The 21,139-nt window shown below is 38.6% G+C and overlaps 1 protein-coding gene across 1 annotated transcript in view; it reads right to left on the bottom strand.

Moving 5' to 3' along the window:
• Nucleotides 1-724: 724 nt before the first annotated feature.
• Nucleotides 725-21,139, bottom strand: part of RAB2A (RAB2A, member RAS oncogene family) — a 76,111-nt gene continuing 55,696 nt past the window's right edge. The window contains exons 7-8 of the mRNA XM_008143309.3: nucleotides 4,034-4,102; nucleotides 725-2,033 (exon numbers count right to left, since the gene is read on the bottom strand). Of these exons, the coding sequence (XP_008141531.1) occupies nucleotides 1,938-2,033; nucleotides 4,034-4,102 (165 nt within the window). The 3' untranslated portion in view covers nucleotides 725-1,937. The remainder of the gene's footprint in view (nucleotides 2,034-4,033; nucleotides 4,103-21,139) is intronic.

Genomic DNA, 21,139 nt, shown 5'->3' with positions numbered 1-21,139 from the left:
CAATCAATGATTCTGGGTATGACCACTTTCAGGGAAAAATAGTTTGTAATAAAAATACTCAAGATAGCCAAAACCGGTTTGGCTCAGTGGATGGAGCGTCGACCTGCGGACTGAAAGGTCCCAGGTTCGATTCCGGTCAAGGGCATGTACCTTGGTTGCGGGCACATCCCCAGTAGGGGGTGTGCAGGAGGCAGCTGATCGATGATTCTCTCTCATTGATGTTTCTAACTCTCTATCCCTCTCTCTTCCTCTCTGTAAAAATCAATAAAAATATAAAAAAAAAATACTCAAGATATTCCATTTCCTCTCCCCTTCCCCTGCCCTCCAGGAGCTGGTTAACACAAAACTAAGATAGGTGACATCCCCTAAGAGTAATACTATAGCTTTCACAGGGCATTGCAGAACATTCAGGGAAGACATAGAAAAAAGGTGAAATCATGAGCGAACTGAAGGTTAGTTTCATACTTAGAACTTGTTTTATAAAGATTTCTTGTAGTTTAAATGTGCTTTTGTGCTGGTTGAGAAGAAAATATTGCTTACATCATCAATAACCAAAAGAATTTCAATATTGTGAAGAGTTTTATAACATTTTAGCAAATTTTTTAAAAAGGGCATTAAACATTCTGACCCTTTAAAAAATATGCTTAGATACATGTAAAAGCTGTGGATGAACTAAAAAAATAGGTTTTTAAAAACTGATGTGGTCATAATAAAAAAAGAACACTTTTATACATAGGATTTTATTTTGCACTGCTATAACAATTTCATTATAGACTAGGGAAGAAAAGGGGAAAAAAAAGGATAAAACCATCACACTGAGTAAGTTACTAAAGCTTTTCTACTTTTTAACAGGATCTTCCATCTGGTAGATTTATTGTCATATCCCCTTCAAAACAGACAAGAATTACCATATTTAAAAGATTATAGATTACCACTGAAAGAAAAATTTTACACAGTCACTGTACATCAAGGTTGAAAAACTGTCCTGCATGGAAAATATACTTAGAAATCATGTGAATAAAAGAAAAGTTATTGTGTTTAAGGAAAAATTGAAGTCCTCATAATGTGCCACCTAAATGTGGACATTCATTCTTCTTGGAGTCGCTTAGGTGTATGAAGTTCTTGCTTCTGCCCATTTCACTCATTATACTGTGTTTTTACCTAACAGCATTCATTAAGGCAAACAAATCCTTTTCTGAGGAGGTCTTAAAGAAATTGTGGACAAACAGCAAACTTTTGGCATTAAAACAGGTTAACACATACATAGCCTTTATAATGTACATTAAGCATATTTTTCGTGGACTAGTGACAAGAGAAGATGAACATGCTTGCTAACAATGTCAAAAAGTTTAAAATTCAGTGTCCAAGCAATTCCTAACAATGCTTTAAGCTCTAAACAGTTTAGAATTTATGCAAATGCATTAATGAATTCAAGCTTGGCAAATTACACCCAAGCAGGTTATTAAACTATATATACAGAAAGTAACTGATAAATATAGAATTAAAAGAATCCTTCTGTTTTTCCTTGTAGCCTTGAAAGTTGACAAACTTTTTGAGGACAGTTCTATTAATATTAAACATTAGGTAACCACAGGTGTTGGGAAACCTAACTACACAAACTGATTTAAAATACTCAAGATGACTCTGTAGTGTTTAATACAATTCAGTTCGTAGGTAAGGGCACAAGACAACATTTAACAAAAATAATCACATCAATTGACCTAGAAATCAAATGCAAATAGTTATGAATACAATCTCCAAAATCTGTCTTTTTAAGTGAACATTAACCATTTATTCAAAGTTATACAAGAATTTGAAAGAGTAAAGTCTTCTGTGACATAAAGCCATTTCAAATAGTTTCATGTCGCAGCTGAGTAGGAGAGGGTGAAAGGAGCAGTGAGTAGCCCCATTTGGGCAGCGCGACGGTAAAAACAGACTCAACAGCAGCCTCCCCCAGCCTGCTGTCCTCCCTGATTGCCTGCAAGCGTGGCATTGGTAGCAGCATGCTGAGGGCCAATTTTAATGCCATTTGCCTGAAATAAAAGACAAAGAATAATACATGTAACTGTATCCAATAAAAATCCACTGCATTCTTAATGATACAATTTTACCAAACAACTCAGAAAAATATCAAGGAGATTTTTACAACAATTAAAACAATCTCTCAGGGGCTGTTTCTTCCTTTTAGGAACAATATTGTGGAAATATTTCTGAAAACAATTATTGCAAGTCATCTTTAAAAGCTAAAACTATGTAAAGCCTATGCTGCTCTAATACAATGTCAAATCTTCTCTCTAGACAGCATTTCTCTCCATGTTGAATCAGCTGCACAGGCTAGGGGCATAAGAGTGTTCTGTGTCATCAATAATTTCTATGATCCCCAAAGACATGGCAGCTTGCCAAGAACCCACACACAGAGCAGTTCTTTCATTCATCAAACTCACACTTATGTCTTAACCCTCACTCCCTCAAGTGGATTTTACCTAAAAATACAACACTTTGAGAAAAGTAATACAGTAGCTTCAGAAATTAAGCTCTTAAGGAAACTTTACGTCACAGTAAATCTCAGATTTATAGTGCTTGGCAGTTGTTCTGCAACAGTAGTAGCCTTGGGGTTTCTGGCACTAGCTCAGTATTGACAGCAGCTGATGTGGTTTCTTTTCGCTCTTTTGACTCCTCTTTAATAAAAAGCATGCCCTATGGCTCATTGGTTTTGCCCCCTCTGGGCTGGTAGCAACTTCTTGAGGAATCAAGGAGTCAGATTTGGCATTTGGCCAAATAAATCGCATGGCCTGTTGGCTCCTGACAGCACGTTACAATCAAAGCTGCACCAGGCACAGTGCAGCAGTCAGCTACTATATGAAACCAGACAGAAACAATGAACATGCACTTTTACAGAGAGGCTCAATTACTGTTCAATTTATATGGCATTAGTCTCTGAATGGTGTCGCCTTTAAATTAACACAAGATCTATTGCCATATAAACCTAGAAGATAGAATTTAGGAACCATAATACTCCAAATTAAAACAAATGAGAAAATCAAGTACTTTTTAGAAAACTTAGGCAAACTGTTTGGTTTCAGCAAAGAATACTGAGGCAAATAATAAAGAGCCTCATTTATGTATAGGCCAAGAGACACATATGCAATGGTTTTCTGATACAGTGCTTTTCTAACTGTAACTGGGTGAGGAATAAGAGTTTCGCTTTTGGAAGCAAAAAGGCTTACTAGAGAATGGCAAATATGTTTATGTAACAGTAAATAATATGCTATAACCATAAAGTGGGGATTTAGGTCAAAATGAAGACCTTTAGTAAACACTCTGAATTATATGCTTCATAGCTTTACATTTTATCCTAATCATGTTGATCAAAATGGGCTCAAAATAATTTTATAAAAAACAAACACAAAACCCCCAAGAAAAGCAAATCAGTGCCAATGGCCAATTACATATATTAATTTAATTTCCTGAAAATATGCTATGCTATACTAAAAATAATTTTCAAATTAGGTATTTCCCACTTTCATATCAGACAACAGGGAGAGCATCATCTTGCATTAGTGACATAGTACATGCATTTACACAACTAGAAAATTATTCCCCAAAGCAGATGACACCATATGGACATGTGGATGAAAGTGGATTTTCTTCTCTCTTTGGAGGATTTATATTATTTTGCATTGCTTACAACAAATGGATAGGGTCACTGGCTTTAATTCATTTGCACAGATATAGAGAGATGCTCTACTAGAACACAAACATTTAACTATTTTACAATATCCAACAATTTTCAGTTATATGATTATAAACTAATGTATTAAAGGACAACACATATCCATTTTAGGAATTAAAGAATATAAAGTCATGAATCCAAGTAGTAATTAAAATTCAGTTTTAAATTAATTAAAGTATATGATTATCTATCCACTATGCTGTACACCTGAAACTAATACAAACAGTAAATGTAAACTATACTAAAAAAAACAAACCACATACAAATAAATATTAGCCAATAATTTTTATATGTATGTACCTCATTATTAATGTCAAAGACTCCTTCTTGGATTTTTTCATAAATTTCTTTTGCTGTATTAATAAATGCCTGAAATATAAGGTAGAAAAATTGGTACAAATTATTTAAAACCACATAGAAAAAGGTTATTATATAAAACCTATATAGAATATCATAAAGTTCAACATACGAAAATCAACCAATTAGTCATACGTTATAGTAATAGAATAAAGGACAAAAATCACATAATGTCAATAGATGCAGAAAAAGCATTTGACAAAATCCAACAATCTATCATGGTAAAAGCACTCAACAAAGTAGGACTAGGAGAAAAATTACTTAACCTGATAAACAGCATCTAAGAAAAACTGATAACTAACATTGTATCCAGTGGAGAAGGCTGAAAGCTTTCTCCCTAAGATCAAGAACAGAGCAAGAGCCCAGCCAGCATGGCTCAGTGGTTGAGTGTTGACCTATGAACCAGGAGGTCACCGTTCGATTCCTGGTCAGGACACATGCCCGAGTTGTGGGCTCAATTCCCAGTTAGGGGGCATGCAGGAGACAGCCAATCAATGATTTTCTCATCATTGATGTTTCTATCTCTCTCTCCCTCTCCCTTCCTCTCTGAAATCAATAAAAACATAGTTTAAAAAAAAGAACAGAGCAAAAATGTATATGAACCTTCATTAGTATTATTAGCAGCAATAGCGAAAAGGTAAAACCACCACAAATGTTTGAGTGATGAATGAAGCCCAAAATGTGGTATAGCCATATAATGGAATTTTGTTTAGCCATAAAAAAAATGAAGTACTGCTCCATGCTAAATATGGATGAAACTTAAAAACATTATGCCAAGTAAAAGAAGCCAGACATAAAGGACCACATTTAATTTGATTCCATATATATGAAATGTTCAAAGAGGTCAATCTGTAGAGAGAGAAAGTAGATTATTGGTTGTTAGGGGTTAAGAGAAGGGGGGAATGGAGAACAACTGCTAATGAATATGGGGTTCAGGTTAGGGTGATGAAACTGTTCCAAAAATTAGTGGTGATGGTTGCATAACTTTGTGAATATGCTAAAATCCATTGCATTGTACCCTTTAACAGCACACAGGAGAAAAATATGTCAACTATATAAGCTGCATTAACATCCATGTTGAAACTAGCTTACTTCTGGAGGTTACTGTTCCACACAAAGTCCTCTTGGCCAGGACAATGTATCCTATATAATAAAGAGGTAATATGCAAATTGATCATCACTCCAACACATAAGATGGCCGCTCCCATGTGTTCAAAGATGGCCAGCAGGGGAGGGCAGTTGGGAGAAACCAGGCCTGCAGGGGAGGGCAGTTGGGTGGGGACAAGGCCTGCAGGGGAGGGCAGTTGGGGGCAACCAGGCTGGCAGGGGAGGACAGTTAGGGGTGACCAGGCTGGCAGGGAGGACAGTTAGGTGGTGATTAGGCTGGCAGGCAGAAGTGGTTAGGGGCAATCAGGCAGGCAGGCAGGCGAGCGGTTGGGAGCCAGAAGTCCTGGATTGTGAGAGGGATCCCAGACTGGAGAAGGTGCAGGCTGGGTTGAGGGACACCCCTCCCCCCACCCCTGCACGAATTTTGTGCACCGGGCCTCTAGTTACTTAATATTCAGTTAGGGACAGAAAAATCCAAGAGATGAAAAGGCAGCTCATGCCATGTTGAATAAAGTTTCACCCTTTTTTCATACAGCATACTACTAAATACCAACATTAATCCACAAACATTCTATAGTTATGCAAAATATTAAAACATTTTATGCAAGCATTGCCAATGCTATGTAAGGTGATTTTAAATTATCAGATTTGAGAGATCACAAAAAATAGTATTAAGAAGACAGGTCCTCTTTAGCATTCTATAAAAATTCATAAAGATATCTTTTCTTTACTACCACTGAGACAGACTTAATTCAAAATTTGAAAAGTAAACAGCGTTCATGGAGAGGAACAAATCACACCTTTCGTCTTTTCTACATTGGAAATATCTGACTGCTGAACTTGCCACCAGAGCTTTTGTTTCCTAATTAACAGGACTGATATGTTTTCACCTTTAAAGGCCTTACAGCTCCCCAGAGTAATCAATCTACTGCAGCTCAATTACTGCACCAAGAACACACCAGTCAGGGAAGGAGACATGAATGACTGCGGCAGGAGCAGAGAGATATGAATATGCATAAACTCTAAGTGGCTGATCGAATCATCAGAGAGGGTCATGAGAATTTGCAGCAAAATAATGAGAAGAATTAATCACTGCAGATTCATAAGGCACTTGGGAAGTGAGTGCACCTTTCATGTGTGTGCTTGAGTTAAAGGGAAGGAGAAACGGGCTTTCAGCCAGCTATGAATTGATTTACATTCCTCAAAATTGAAGTTATCCTGATAAATCAGGAAAATTTTAACTTTATTTCCAATAACATGGCAATTATGGTGATGGCCTCAGAAACTAGGCTGACTAAATACTGAAGTCAACAGATTCATAAATTCACAGGGCTGGAATTCCTTACAGGGGCACCCATATGTGTACATTTTACTAGAATGTTACACAGAGCTACAAGGTTCTATAAGTGAGTTACAACTTCATATAAACACTTACGTTATAAAAGTCAATATTAAATGTGCAATTTAATAAATTGACTATTTGCTAAGGAGTTGATAAATCACTTTAAAAACTGCCTTAATAAAAAAAATAAAACCTGCTTTAAGAAAGCTACGCTACATAAAATTTCCTAATCACTACTAATTCTATTGCCTAAATAGTACTTATTATAGACCAGATACTAGATAAGTGGATTGTTTAACTACATCATAGTGAAAAATATTTAATATTATTAAGTGATTAATTACTGATCAATTTTAATGAGTCCTCAGAGTTTAAAACCCAATGTGACAAATGTACACATTAGTGTACCTGCTTTAAAAATGTGTACCAGCTATAAACAGAAATTATCCAGTTCCTAAATAGAATGAACATTAAGGCTTATTAGAGCTCAAATGAAACTTTTAAGATAAGAGTCTTGGGTGTCACAGGCAATATCTGTCCACTAAAACGGCAAAGCATCTCAAGAAGTTGGAAAGACAAGCGATACATAATTATTGCAATAACTGGCCAACATTTTCTTCAATTTCTCATTTCACTTTGGTCACTAAAAATCAAGCCCCATATATATTTTTCAAGATAGAAATGTAACATTCTGAAATATCTCTAGAACACGGGAAAAAAATGAGGAAATTAGCAACAAGTTAAATAGATACTACAAAGACTTTACTTTAAAAGCTCATGCTTTTATCAAGATTGCCTTAACTTAAAATGTCTTCCAATTTTAGAATTTTAACCAGTTTTACCTTTTCTATTTCCCAGGCTATAAGAAGCAAATTTTGAGGCAGGGGGGAGGAGAAATAAAGAGAACGGGCATGAGGGGTGTGTCTGTGCACCTGTTAAGTGGGGATGAGCATGTGTAGCATTAGGGGGAGGGGTACTGGGGGGACTTGCACTCGACAGCAGCTGTGGCAACAACAGACTTGTGCAGACAGTTCCTGACGGCAGAGTATAAGTGTTAATGACGATGGTCCAAGTCATCCCGGAGAGGGAGGTTCAGTATTTCCCGTTTAACATAAGAAATAGAAAATACGTTTTTGAGAAGTTTTATCATTATTCTTACAAGTTTGATGTATACAAGGGTAAGATTAAAAAATCTATGTGGAACACTTATTTCCTTAATATCAGAAAAATGAGCAAGCTGATGGCATACCTACAGAAAAATTTTAACATTAGTTAACACAATGTTTGTGAAACGTGACATCTTAAAGATCATGACAGGTTTTGTGACACATAAGTTAGAACTGTAAGAATATTATGTTCATATATACATTTCATATATAGTCAATCCAAATATTAATAGGTTATGAAATAGGAAAAATATTTGCTGAGAAACTCATGTCAAAGGATTGCATTATCAACCCTGTGAAACAAACAATATCTAGGCAGATCCATGACTATGAAGTATAAACAGATGTCCTTGCAGCCAACTTAATGTGGCGAGCCTCCTGCTCTCCCACGCAGTGCTCCACTTCAGTATCAGGAGCCCGGCTCTCTTCATTTTACCATTAGCTCTCCCCCTTTGCCCTACTTTGATTAATTGCCATGTTCAGTCCTTTACCTTCATTAGCCATTAATTGCCTTCCACCTCATACACTAATCTTTCAACCCTTGGCAGTAGTTATCTGAATGGTCCTGATAATATCTAAACTTAACACATCACGGGCGGATCACGAGCATTCTCGTGTTTTCATATTACACAGTGTTTTACATAAATGTTAAAGGCACGCCTTAAAATTAAATACCCATTGTATTTTGAAGTTATTTATTACATGTTCTTGCAAGCTAATATCTTTTTATTTTTTATTTATTTATTTTAAATGTATTTTATTGATTTTTTACAGAGAGGAAGGGAAAGGGATAGAGAGTTAGAAACATCGATGAGAGAGAAACATCGATCAGCTGCCTCCTGCACACCCCCTACTGGGGATGTGCCCGCAACCAAGGTACATGCCCCTGACCAGAATTGAACCTGAGACCCTCCAGTCCGCAGGCTGATGCTCTATCCACTGAGCCAAACCAGCTAGGGCACTAATATCTTTTAAAAGTACGATACTTTGTAAAACGTTTTTTGTACTCGTTCAATAGAAACTTACCTGGCCACTGGGTAAAGCTAACAATAAAACTACTGGTGTTAAGTAAATTTTCAGGGACTTTTATAGCACAAATCAAAGTAAATGTAAGGCAAAACTATAAATGCATTATGATTCAAATACATATTCAGCAAACACTAACATCCTACCTTTATCATTTGTCATTTACCCAAGGGCATCTATTATATTGTTACCACAGGTCAACACTTCGCTAGGCACTATGGAAGATACAGGAAGAGGATGTAGTTCTTATTGTTGCTGAAATAAACAATTTAGTTGGGAGAATCTAAGCACAGGGCTGAACTCTGTTGAAGATGCAGGAAAAATAAACATTCTGTGCTGAGTGGCATAGGGAGAACATGTGCAGGGCAGGACTGAGGCAGGTTTGGCTACAGGCCGTGCACAATGTGCGAAGAGGGCCTTCACAGCTGATGAGAGAGAATAGAGGCCAAACTGTATTGTTATTATGGTTTAACAGTTTTAAAGGCAAAACACTGAAAATAAATTCTCTACAACAGAGTAACACAAATTATTTCCTTATGTAACATGCTGCCACCTGGTGGAAAGATAAAAATTACAGTGCCTGTTAGGTAAGAATTCAAAATAAATCGAAGTACCTTAGTTTTATTTAAACATCTTGAACAAATGCTAGAGACAAAGTACCCTGTAAAATAAGCGACTCTTTAGATAACTAAAATGCTGTTTACTTTTCTTCTCAATTGCTAACAATGCTATGGATATTACAGGTGTCCATTTGCCGAAGCTAATAATAACCAGTAACTAAGTACTTACTATAGGCCAGTCACTATTCTAAATGATTTACATAGGTGTCGACTACTTCTGGAAAAAAAGTCAAGGAATGTATAAAAATAAGGAAATTAATTTTCTTTCAAGAAAATCTGGTTGTGCCCTAGCTGATTTGGCTCAGTGGATAGAGCGTGGCCTGCAGACTGAAGGTTCCGGAATTCAATTCCAGTCAAGGGCACATGCCCAAGTTGTGGGCTGGGTCCTCAGGAGGGGGTGTGCAGGAGGCAGCCAATCAATGATTCTCTCTCATCATTGATGTTTCTATCTCTGTCTTCCTCTCTCTTTCTTTCTGAAATCAATAAAAATATATTTAAAAAAATCTGTTTGTGGGATGAAGGTATTTATACCTACTATAAGATTAGCAGAAAGGTTAAGGGTGGGGCTCTAGAACCAGACTGTGTAGGTTCAAACCTCATGTGTTGCTTTGGACTCACTGCTTAACCTTTCTGTAAACAGGATAATAATGGTGCCTACTTCATATTAATTGTTGGGAGGATGAATATAACACACTCATGAATATAACACAATGAAAACAGTGCTTGCCATGTAGCACTTGATGCACGCTAGCTTTTCTCATCCAAATATCTGAGTGTGGTGACACGTGGGGAATGAGAGGAGAAGAGGACACAGGTGCTAGATGTGAATGTGCCCTGAAACACTGCAGACTAAAGGAGAGAAACAGTGATCAACGCTCTTCAGTGAATTGATAGTAGTTCTTGATTAAATAAAGCTAAACACTGAAAAAGTAAATTAGCAACACGTAATGTGAGCCCTAAAGAATAAAATATATTGAGATCAGACTTAAAGAGAGGAAAGTTTTGGGAAAAGAACATTAGACTAGAATTTAAGATTGCACAATTTAAATACAAAACTCCTTCAAATTCTGCGACTTTAAAATGTTCTGATTTTATTTGATTTAGCTTCAGTGGGAGAGGACTCATACATACATCATCCAATATATTAGCTTTCAAATTGTATTTCATGGAAATCCTGCAAGGGCCACTCTTGGGGATGAGGTAGGAAGTAGGCAGTGCCCAGTGAAGGGAGACCATTTTCTCATCTCCCCCCATTTCCCACAGCATCCCACCCCCAATTCCAAAGCAAACACAGTCTACTTTTATTTCTTTCATACTGAGTTTCTTGTGTTCCATTAAAAGAAAGAGGACCACTGCTATATTTGGTTTAAAAAGCACACGTCTCACATCCTTTAAAAAGCTTCTAGTTAAAAATTATTTTGGATTTCTAGGATTATTTTGAGAAGTACTTAATATTTCTGATTATTTTCATCCTTTGTGTCCTTCTTTCCCTTTACTAAAACTAACAGCACCAGTAAATATTTATTAACGATGACAGGAGGTGGCCTAAACAAATCTTGACCAATTTTACCAGGAAAATAAAGGCGGGAAGGAACTGGAATAATTAGGTTAGAAGGGGTTGGGAGATTATAGTATTTAAGAATTTCCTGTTCCTATTTTCTGTCAGAGACAACACACAGATATGTTTAATTCCTTAGTAATTTATTTCTTCCATTAAACAAGCATTTACTGAGTACTTGATTAGTACCAAGCATGGAGCGTACTCGTAAATTATGAGTATCTTTAACCTCAAGGGTATATATAGTACAGGATAGATGTAATTCAAAACTGAAACGTAGCGTGGAAACTTCCACAATAGGGAAAATGTGGCATGAACAGCTGATGGTAAACACTGTGAAGAGAAAAAACCCTGTAAGTGAAGGCCTAAGCAATAAGCAAGCTCCTATTCATTTATTAGGAAAACTGAAGGGAGGAAAGAGCATTCTGGACAGAGGGGAGGATTTTAAGCTCAATTCGAAGCTGAGGTCAGACAGACATGTCTAGAAGTGGCCCACTAGACATTAAGGAACGCTGAAAAGGAAGGAAACAGGTGGGATACAATATGAGAGGACAGTTTAGCAGGGGTGGGGAATGTCCAACCCGTGGGCTGTATAAGGCTCTAAAGCATTTGGGCTGGCCCTGCCAAGGCATTAGGAATTAATGAAATGTTTGAACAAATATAGCAGGGTAATTAAAAAAAACACACCATTTTAATCGATTTGAGAGGAAGGAAGAGGGAGAGGGAGATAGAAACATCAATGATGAGAGAGAATCACTGATGGGCTGCCTCCTACACGTCTCCTATTGGAGATCAAGCCCCCAACATGGGCATGTGCCCTTGACCAGAATTGAAACCGGGAACCTTTAGTCCACAGGCCGAGGCTCTATCCACCGAGCCAAACTGGCTAGGGCCTAGGAGGCTAATTTTTAGGTTGATAATTTTGTATGGCCCGCGAACGATGTTATAAATATCCAAATAGCCCTGGATAGAAAAAGGTTCCCCACCCCTGGTTTAAAGGATGAATTATAAGGAGGTAAAATTGGCAAGAGGGAGACTAGTAAGGAGTCACTTAGTATCTACTTTGGAGAAATTAGCAGGACTTCTTAAGTAGGGCAAGAATGGTAAGGTGTTTAAGGAGGACTCCACTTTTAGCTTAAGTGATTAAGATGGAAGGGTATGCCATGAATTGAGATAAATAAAAAAGGAAGAAAATCAGGTTTCAAGGATGGAATGAAGAGTTATTTTATACATGGAATTCTAATGCTTATGTCATAGACAGGTGGGAAAATCTTGGTAGTTGGTGATTTATATATAAACTGTGAGCCTATTAATATATACTACAGATCAATGTGCGAATGTTTAAGTGTGTGATCTGCATACATCAGCATGATTTTCTTCAGTAAAGTTTAGCTATCCTGGTTTAAAAGTACAGAAGATGAATGTAACTTTCTTTAGTGTGCTTTGGATCATCCTTAAAGTTCTCTAGAGTGATGGCTGAATAAGGATAGAGAAGCTGATGCTAGTTAGCAAAATCTTCCAATTTGTGCAAGAGAGTAGTAAATATTTATTAAACTAAACTCTCCTCAAGCCTGATACAGAGTCACGTCAGATTTCCAGATTTCTCTGACAATACAGCCTAAGGCAAGTAGGATGTCTTCTTAATCAAATTAAGTCTGTGGATTTTCAAGTACAGGAACAGGACACAAGTCTTAGGAAGAGACCATGAAATTGGTCTTCTTAGTTACTGAAGTCTTATCAGGTCATGTGTTTCCCCCTGACATAGGAATCCACCTATCTGATGTCAGTTTAGATGGCCTGGCAGGTTTCTGCAATCTGTCTCAGGGTTAGCTGGCTGGATTTTCATCTTAGCTCTATCTTGAGTACTTTAACAGCTAAGCCAAAAATTTCTAGCGCTGACTTTTCAACAGTTTTAAGATATTTTTAATTACCAGACTTTTGCCTCAATTTTCCACACAGACACACACCACACACATATGCTGTCATAGAGGACTAAGATAAATTCATGCTCAGGATGATAAATGAATGAATGCAGAGAAAAGAGCATATAAATCCTGACTGTGTGCTTGTGTGTGGTGGTGTAGGGAACAGGGAAGTGATGCTATGTATCATTCCCATAGGAGACTCAAACTTGACTATATCTTTGAAGGGTCAAGCAGGAAAGAAGGGCATTTCAAGTACAGAGAACACTTTCTGTGGAGGGTCAAGAGCACTACCCAGCTGCTGGCTCTTAGTTTAATATGGAGAACACACTGTGGGGAGTTGGCAGAAAAAGAGACTTGTATTATAAGCAAAGGAGTTTGATTCTGAAGCTGTGGGGAACCACCAACATGATTTAATAAAATTGGGGTGTGACATTCAATTTTCATTTTTAGAAAGATCTAACAGGCAACAGCGTAGAGCAAGCACGTCAAACTCAAAGGCTAACACAGGCCAAATAAATGAGGCATGTGCCCCGCGGGCCGCGAGTTTGACATGCTTGGTGTAGAGGATTGAAAAAAATGAAGACAGGGAGTCCAAATAGGAGGCAATGAAGGAAGAGGGCAATTTGGAGAGATATTGGACAGGTAGAAAAAACAAGACACAAGTGGAAAATGATACATGGTGACTGAATAAATGACTGTAAAGCGGTTGGAGAAAGGAACTGCTCTAGAACGTAGGATACTGAAGACCTGCAGGAGAGAAGGGTTATCAGTTCAGTCTACGTATGGTAAACTGGGAAGGTCTAAGACCACTCCTGCAGAGATGTCCAGGCAGCAGTGGTCAATGTGGAGCTGAACACACACCCCAAGAAGGGTATCTGAAATCATGGATCAAGGTGACATTTTAACACGAAAGAAAAGCTGGAAAAGGGTCTGGGAAGGCTAGAATGGCACAAAGAGGAGAAAATGGTATTGGAGCTAAGGAAAAAGAAGTTTATAGAAGAGAAGTCAAAAAAACCCCCAAGGGATTAAAGAACTGAAAAGCATTTGTTAGGTGAGGCAATTAGGAGTTCCAGTGTGACCTTGGACATGCATGGTAGAGGAAGTCACTGAGATGTGAAGAAGAATGAGGAAATGGATATATATGGGTCTTACTACAAGCTAGAAGAGAACATATCCAGAACCGAAAATGACAGATTTTTATTTTTAAGATAGTTGAATGTGATTATTTAACTATACGCTGAGAGCCAAGAATAGGTAGAGAAAGAGAGGATGAAGATGATGAGACATTTTGAAGGAATGTCTCTGAGGAGATGGGAAAGGACTCTGCCAGATTCCTCAGTTTCCGTACTCCTCAGAGTGAATCCATGATCAGCAGTATCAACATCACTTGAGAACTGGATCCAAAAGCAGACTTTCAGGCCCCAGACCTACTGATCATAATCTGCATTTTAACAGGATTCCTAGGTGACTTAAGTGCATATTAATGTTTGAGAAGGACTGCTCCAAATACAACTTATTTGGGAAAAAATGTTTTTGCAATATAGTTTGAGCTTCAAAATCGTGTCCACATCCTCCACTGCAATCTGTATGTTACCATGAAGAGAATAAGCAAAATAAAAGAGACACTAATCCCTTAGATGTTGTGTGTCCCCACCCCTAATTTCATTTTTTTTGGGGGGGGTGGGGAGAGGGGAATGGCTAAATCACACTTGGAAATCTCTGGGATACATAAAAGTCAACAAGTTTCTCAACAGTGGGTTTCAAAAACTAATATGCTGTGTAAATCCTGTTTTGTCCTCTTTTTAAAAAGGAGGAGGGTATATCCAGCTCCTCCTGAACTAGTTTGACGATGTAGAAGTGATCATTTTAATGAACACTCCTCAAAGGAGAGAATAGCCTCAGTCCTGCTATTCTCCACTGTGTAACACAATATAAAGGGGAATGGATAGGGAACCGAAACTCCTGGGGTTGAGTCCTCCAGAAAAAATGGAGATAACGGACGTAAAAGAACTTTGACAATGTGCTGTACAAATATACAACAGCATTATTATTTCAGCTGCTTGACATGCTTCAATCATTTGAAAACACTTCTGAAAGAAATTTTCCTCTTCTAAAAGCTGATAACAGCGTGTGCAATTCACATCACTGGATTCCAGGGAGAGGAGAAGGAGCTGTCATCTTCATACCACCTCCTCAGTCTGTCACAGGAGAGACCATAGGGTCAGATCTCCCTGGGACCCTGCAGAGCAGGACACTAAACAAAGTTGTGGTTCTGGAATGAACTGCCAGGGGGTGAGGAGCTGTGAATCTGATGGGAAGCCAGGGCAGTTACCAGCAGACATGATATCTTGATTCCTCAGTATTGCTGGTCACACAGTCGATTCTTATTTGCTAATCAGCAAAATCTTTAGTAAAATGGAGTTCAAAATAATTTTTTTCAACCAGAGGTAAAGTGCCGAAACCTCATTTTCCTAATATAAAAAGTGATGACACTATAAATGTTCTGCACATTCAGCATAAATATTAGTTGAGTAAGTGGTAGGCAACTAAATAAAGGGTTCCCCCCCCATATGTTATGCAGTCAAATCTGTATAGCATCCAAATATTGTTTGAAAAATCAGAAGTAATGGAAATTGAAAATGTAAAAAGTCCGTTCTGATCTCCTATTATTATGGGATACCATCTAGACAAGAATATTTGGTCAAAATTGCCTTTTTAATTTCATTGACATTTAGGAGATGAACTCTAGGGTGTACTTCTATCACATATATGAGTATACTAGGGGCCCAGTGCACAAAATTCGTGCACAGAGGGAGGGGGGAGGAAATCTTCAGCCCAGCATGCAACCTCTCCAATCTGGGATCCCACTTACAATCCGGGACGACTGGCTCCTAACCACTCGCCTGCCTGCCTGCCTGATTGCCCCTAACCACTCTACCTGCCTGCCTGCCTGCCTGATTGCCCCTACCTTGCCCCCCTGCCAGCCTGATTGCCCCTACCTTGTCCCCCTGCCTGCTTGATCACCCCTAACTGCTCTCCCCTGCCGACCTGATCTCGCCCCCAACTGCCTTCCTGTGCCGGCCTGATCTTGCCCCCAACTGCCCTCCCCTGCTGGCCTGATCACCCCTAACTGCCTTTGCCTAGGCCCCCACCACCAATGGCTTTGTCCGGAAGGAAGTCGGATGTCTGGAAGATGGCTGGTCAACCCGGTCTAATTAGCATATTACCCATTTATTAGTATAGATAGATTATATAGGACTAGAGGCCTGGTGCATGAATTTCGTGCATGGGGGTGTGTGTCTCTCAGCCCAGGCTGCACCCTCTCCAATTTGGGATCCCTTTCACAATCCAGGACTGCTGGCTCCAAACTGCTCACCTGCCTGCCTTCCTGTTTGCCCCTAACCACTTCTGCCTGCCAGCCTGATCACCCCCTAACCACTCCTCTGCCAGCCTGATTGATGCCTAACTGCCCTCCCCTGCAGGCCTGGTCACCCCCAATTGCCCTTCCCTGCAGGCCTGCTCCCCCCACCAACTGCTCTACCCTGCAGACCTGGGTCCCCCCCAACTGCCCTTCCCTGCAGACCCGGTCTCCCCCAACTTCCCTCCTCTGCAGGCCTGGTCTCTCCCAACTGACCTCCCCTGCAGGCTTGATCACACCCAACTGCCCTCCCTTGCAGGCCTGGTCCCTCCCATCTACCCTCCCCTGCTGGCCATCTGTGGCAGCCATCTTGTGTCCACATGGGGGCAGCCATCTTTGACCACATGGGGGCAGCCAATTTGTGTTGGAATGATGGTCAATTTGCAAATTACTCTTTTATCAGATAGGCTAGGATTGCTTAAATGGGGAGGGGAGCCTTTTTCAGCAGGAGGAGATGCTCTTGGCAGACAAAAACACATAATCCATATATCTGGACTGATAGCCAGCCATATGCACTATACTGCCAAATGGGTGATTAAAAAATTGATTCGCTTTCTTACACCTTACACCAAACAGCTGTTGCCCTTAAAACCCCTCCTCAGCCCTCACCTTAGGTTCTGCCTTCGCAGTTCACCCAGAGTAGGTTCTGATTGGTCAATTTCTATGCTAGTCAGCATCAAAAGCTCTGCCTACTAGGCAGCCATTGGCTCCTCGCACTTCACCCAGATTTGGTTCTGATAGGTCAGTTTCTATGCCAGTCAGTGTCACAAGCTCTGCTTCCTAGGCAGCCATTGGCTCCTCGCAATTCACCCAGATTTGATTCTGATTGGTCGGTCACTATGCCAGTCAACATCTCCGGGCCTAATCAGAGAGGTGGGGCTGATCAGCAACCACCCCAGGCTGCTGGCGAGCGGGCTGAATTGCTGACCTCTGGGAGAGAGGGGCTTGGCTGCTGGTGAGGCCCAGAGAGAGAAGCTTTTTGTCATGCTGAGATATCAGCATGAAAAGGTTTTCAGGTCGAAAACCTAAGACATTTTTTTTTTATGAACAACTTGGTTGAGAACCAAGGTTTGACTGTATTTGTCTTGTAGTCTGTAACTTTGCTGAACCCACTTTTCACAGTGTGTGTGTGTGTGTGTGTGTGTGTTTGAATTCCTTGGGTTTTCCTATAGAGTCAATCATATCATACACAAACAGATACAGTTTTATCTCTTCCTTTCTGAGTTGTGTGCCTTTATTTAGTTGCTTTATTGCACTGGCTAGGACTTCCACCAATATATTACTATTTTTTTCCCCACTTTTTAATTTATTTAGGTATTATATGTGTACATATCTTACCATTATCCCCCCCACCCCACATCCATACATGCCCTCACCCCCCGAGTTTTGTGTCCATTGGTTATGCTTATATGCATGCATACAAGTCCTTCGGTTGATCTCCTATCTCCCCCACCTCTCCCTAACCTTCCCCCTGTAATTTGACAGTCTGTTTGATGCTTTACTGTCTCTGTATCTATATTTTTGTTCATCAGTTTATAATGTTCTTTATTATCCATAAATGAGTGAGCTCATGTGGTATTTTTCTTTCATTGTCTGGCTTGTTTCACTTAGCATAATGTTCTCCAATTACATCCAGGTTGCTGCAAAAAATGAGAATTCCTTCTTTTTTATGGCAGCATAGTATTCCATTGTGTAGATGTACCACAGTTTTTAAATCCACTCATCTGCTGATGGGCACCTAGGCTGTTTCCAAATCTTAGCTATTGTAAACTGTGCTGCTATGAACATAGGGGTGCATATATCCTTTCTGATTGGTGTTTCTAGTTTCTTCGGATATATTCCCAGGAGTGGGATTACTGGGTCAAATGGGAGTTCCATTTTCAGTTTTTTGAGGAAACTCCATACTGTTCTCCCACAGTGGCTGCACCAGTCTGCATTCCCACCAGCAGTGCACGAGGGTTCCTTTTTCTCCGCATCCTCGCCAACACTTGTTTGTTGATTTGTTGATGATGGCCATTCTGACAGGTGTGAGATGGTACCGCATTGTTGTTTTGATTTGCATCTCTCGGATAATTAGTGACTTTGAGCATGTTTTCATGTGTCTCTTGGCCTTGCTTCTGTCTTCTTTTGAAAAGATTCTATTTAGGTCCGTTGCCCATTTTTTTATTGGATCATTTATCTTCCTTTTATTAAGTTGCATAAGCTGCCTGTAGATGTTGGAGATTAAACCTTCCACCAATATATTAAATGAATGGTGAGAGCACACATTCTAGTCTTGTTCCTGATCTTTAGGCTAAAGCATTCAGCCTTTCGCCATTAAGTATAATGTCAGCTGTAGATGCTCTTTAAGAAGCTGAGAAAGTCCTTTTCAATCCCCCCACCCCCTTTTTGAAAATTTTAAAACATATGTGAGTGTTTAATTTTGTCAAATGCTTTTTCAGCATTGACTGCTTATAATGTGGTTTTCCTATTAAAATGGTGGATTATACAGACTGGCTTTTGAATACTAAACGAGCCTTGCATGTCTGGCACAAATTTCATTTGGCCATGATGTATATATTTTATGTACCAGTATATTATTTCATATATTGTTGAAATTCTATTTGCTTATATTTTGCTGAGAATTTTTGTTTATATATTAATAAAAGCTATCAGTCTGTACTTTCTGTTTTTTGTACTTTCTTTGGTTTTGGTATCTGGGTAATATTAGCTTCATAAAATGAATTAGTAAATGTTCTATCTCTTCTACTTTCTGGAAAAGTTAGTGTAGAATTGCTGTTCAATTTTTCTTTAAATGTTTGGTAAACTCCAGTGAAACAATCGGGGCCTAGAGATTTCTTTTGGGGAAATTTTAAAATTACTAATTCAATTTCCTTAATAGTTATAGGACTACTCCAAATAATTTGTTTCCCACTAGGCGAGTTGTGATAGTTCGTGGGTTTTTTGGTCTATTTCATCTAATTTATCATATTGATGTATTATTCCTTTGATGTCTGCAGGGTCGGTAGCTGTATCTTGTTTTCTTCATGATAGTGGTAATATGTGCCTTCTTTCTTTGCCTCTTTGTCAGTTTTGTCAAAAATCTGTCAATTTTACTGGCCTTTAAAATCTAGCTTCTGCCCTAGCTGGTTTGGCTCAGTGAACAGAGTGTCGGCCTGCAGACTGAAGGGTCCCGGGTTCAATTCTGATCAAGGGCACATGCCCAGGGTTCAGGGCTCGATCCCCAGAGTAAGGGGCTTTGCAAGAGGAAGCCAATCAATGATTCTCTCTCACCACTGATGTTCCTCTCTCTCTCTCTCTCTCTCTCTCTCCCTTCCTCTTTAAAATCAACAAAAATATATTAAGAACAAAACAAATAAAACCTAGCTTTTTTTCTTGTTTACTTTCTCTATTGCTTTCCTGTTTTCAATTTTGCCGATTTCTGCTCTTATCTTTATTATTTCCTGCCTTGTATTTGCTTTGGGTTCTTGACTTAAGAGCTAAGATTATTCATTGGAGACTTTTCTTCTTTCTAATGTATGCATTTAATGCTATAAATTTCCCTCTCTGAATTTTGTGTTTCCCACAAATTCTGATACATTGTATTTTCATTTTCATAAAGTTCAATGTTTTTAAAATTTCATTTGAGACTTCCCTTTCACACCTATATTATTTAGAAGTGTACTGTCTAGTTTCTAAGTCTCTGGAAACTTTTCCAATTATCTGTTATTAATAACTGGAACCAAGAAAGCTGAAAGGAGAAATAGACAAAATCATAATCATTAGAACTGTCTTTGATTTCTAGTTTAATTCCACAGTCTAGATTAATTCCATTGGTTCTATTGGTTCTTTTTTTTTTTAAAAAATATATTTTATTGATTTTTTACAGAGAGGAAGAGAGAGGGATAGTTAGAAACATCAATGAGAGAAACATTGATCAGCTGCCTCTTGCACACCCCCTACTGGGGATGTGCCCGCAACCAAGGTACATGCCCTTGACCGGAATCGAACCTGGGACCCTTGAGTCCGCAGGCCGACGCTCTATCCACTGAGCCAAACCGGTTTCGGCTGGTTCTATTGGTTCTTGCTTCACATATCTTTCAGCTCTTTTGTTTGGTGTATACAAATATAAGACTGCTAGATATAAGAATAAATATAAGAATCCTGATGAATTCTTCTTTTATTATATGTCTTACTGTCTCTGGCAATTTTCTTTGCTCTTAAGTCTACTTTATATTATACTACTAGAGCCACTCCTGCTTTCCTTTGATTTTTGTGTGATATGTCTTTTCCCAATCATTTTATTTTCAACTTGCCTATATTGTTTATATTTGAAGTGAGTTTCTTGCAGACACCATGTTTTTTTAATCCACTTTGCCAATCTCTGTCTTTTGATTGTTATAGTTCGATCATTTACATGTCATGTAATTATTAGGGCTTATATCTGCCATTTTATTTTTATTTGCTATTTTTTGGTTTTCCTCCCTGCCTTTCTGAGGAATAACTGAACATTTTTTAGAATTCTATATTGATTTATCTATTGTTTTTTAGTGTATCTCACTGAATATTTCAAGTTGCTCCAGGTATTAAATTGTATACATAAAACTTATCACAATCATTATTTCTTTGAGTTCTTTCTCAGAAACATCTTCTTTCTCTCCTCTTTCTAGATTTCTGATAACACAATGTTAGAGCTTTTGTTATTGTGTTATGGGTCTCTGGGGTACTGTAAATTTTTCCATCTATTTTCTCTCTGTAGTTAGACTGAGTTGTTTCTATCATCCAGTTCACTCTTTCCTCTGTTCCTTTCTTTAAAAAAATAATAATGTTTTTATTGATTTCAGAGAGAAAGGAAGAGGGAGAGAGAGATAAAAAGATCAATGATGAGAGAGAATCACTGATCAGCTG

Source organism: Eptesicus fuscus, chromosome 19 (genome assembly GCF_027574615.1).
Source record: "Eptesicus fuscus isolate TK198812 chromosome 19, DD_ASM_mEF_20220401, whole genome shotgun sequence".
Classification (NCBI taxonomy): domain Eukaryota; kingdom Metazoa; phylum Chordata; class Mammalia; order Chiroptera; family Vespertilionidae; genus Eptesicus; species Eptesicus fuscus.
The sequence above is the reverse complement of the archived record's forward strand: the minus strand, read 5'-3'. Positions and strand labels throughout refer to the sequence as shown.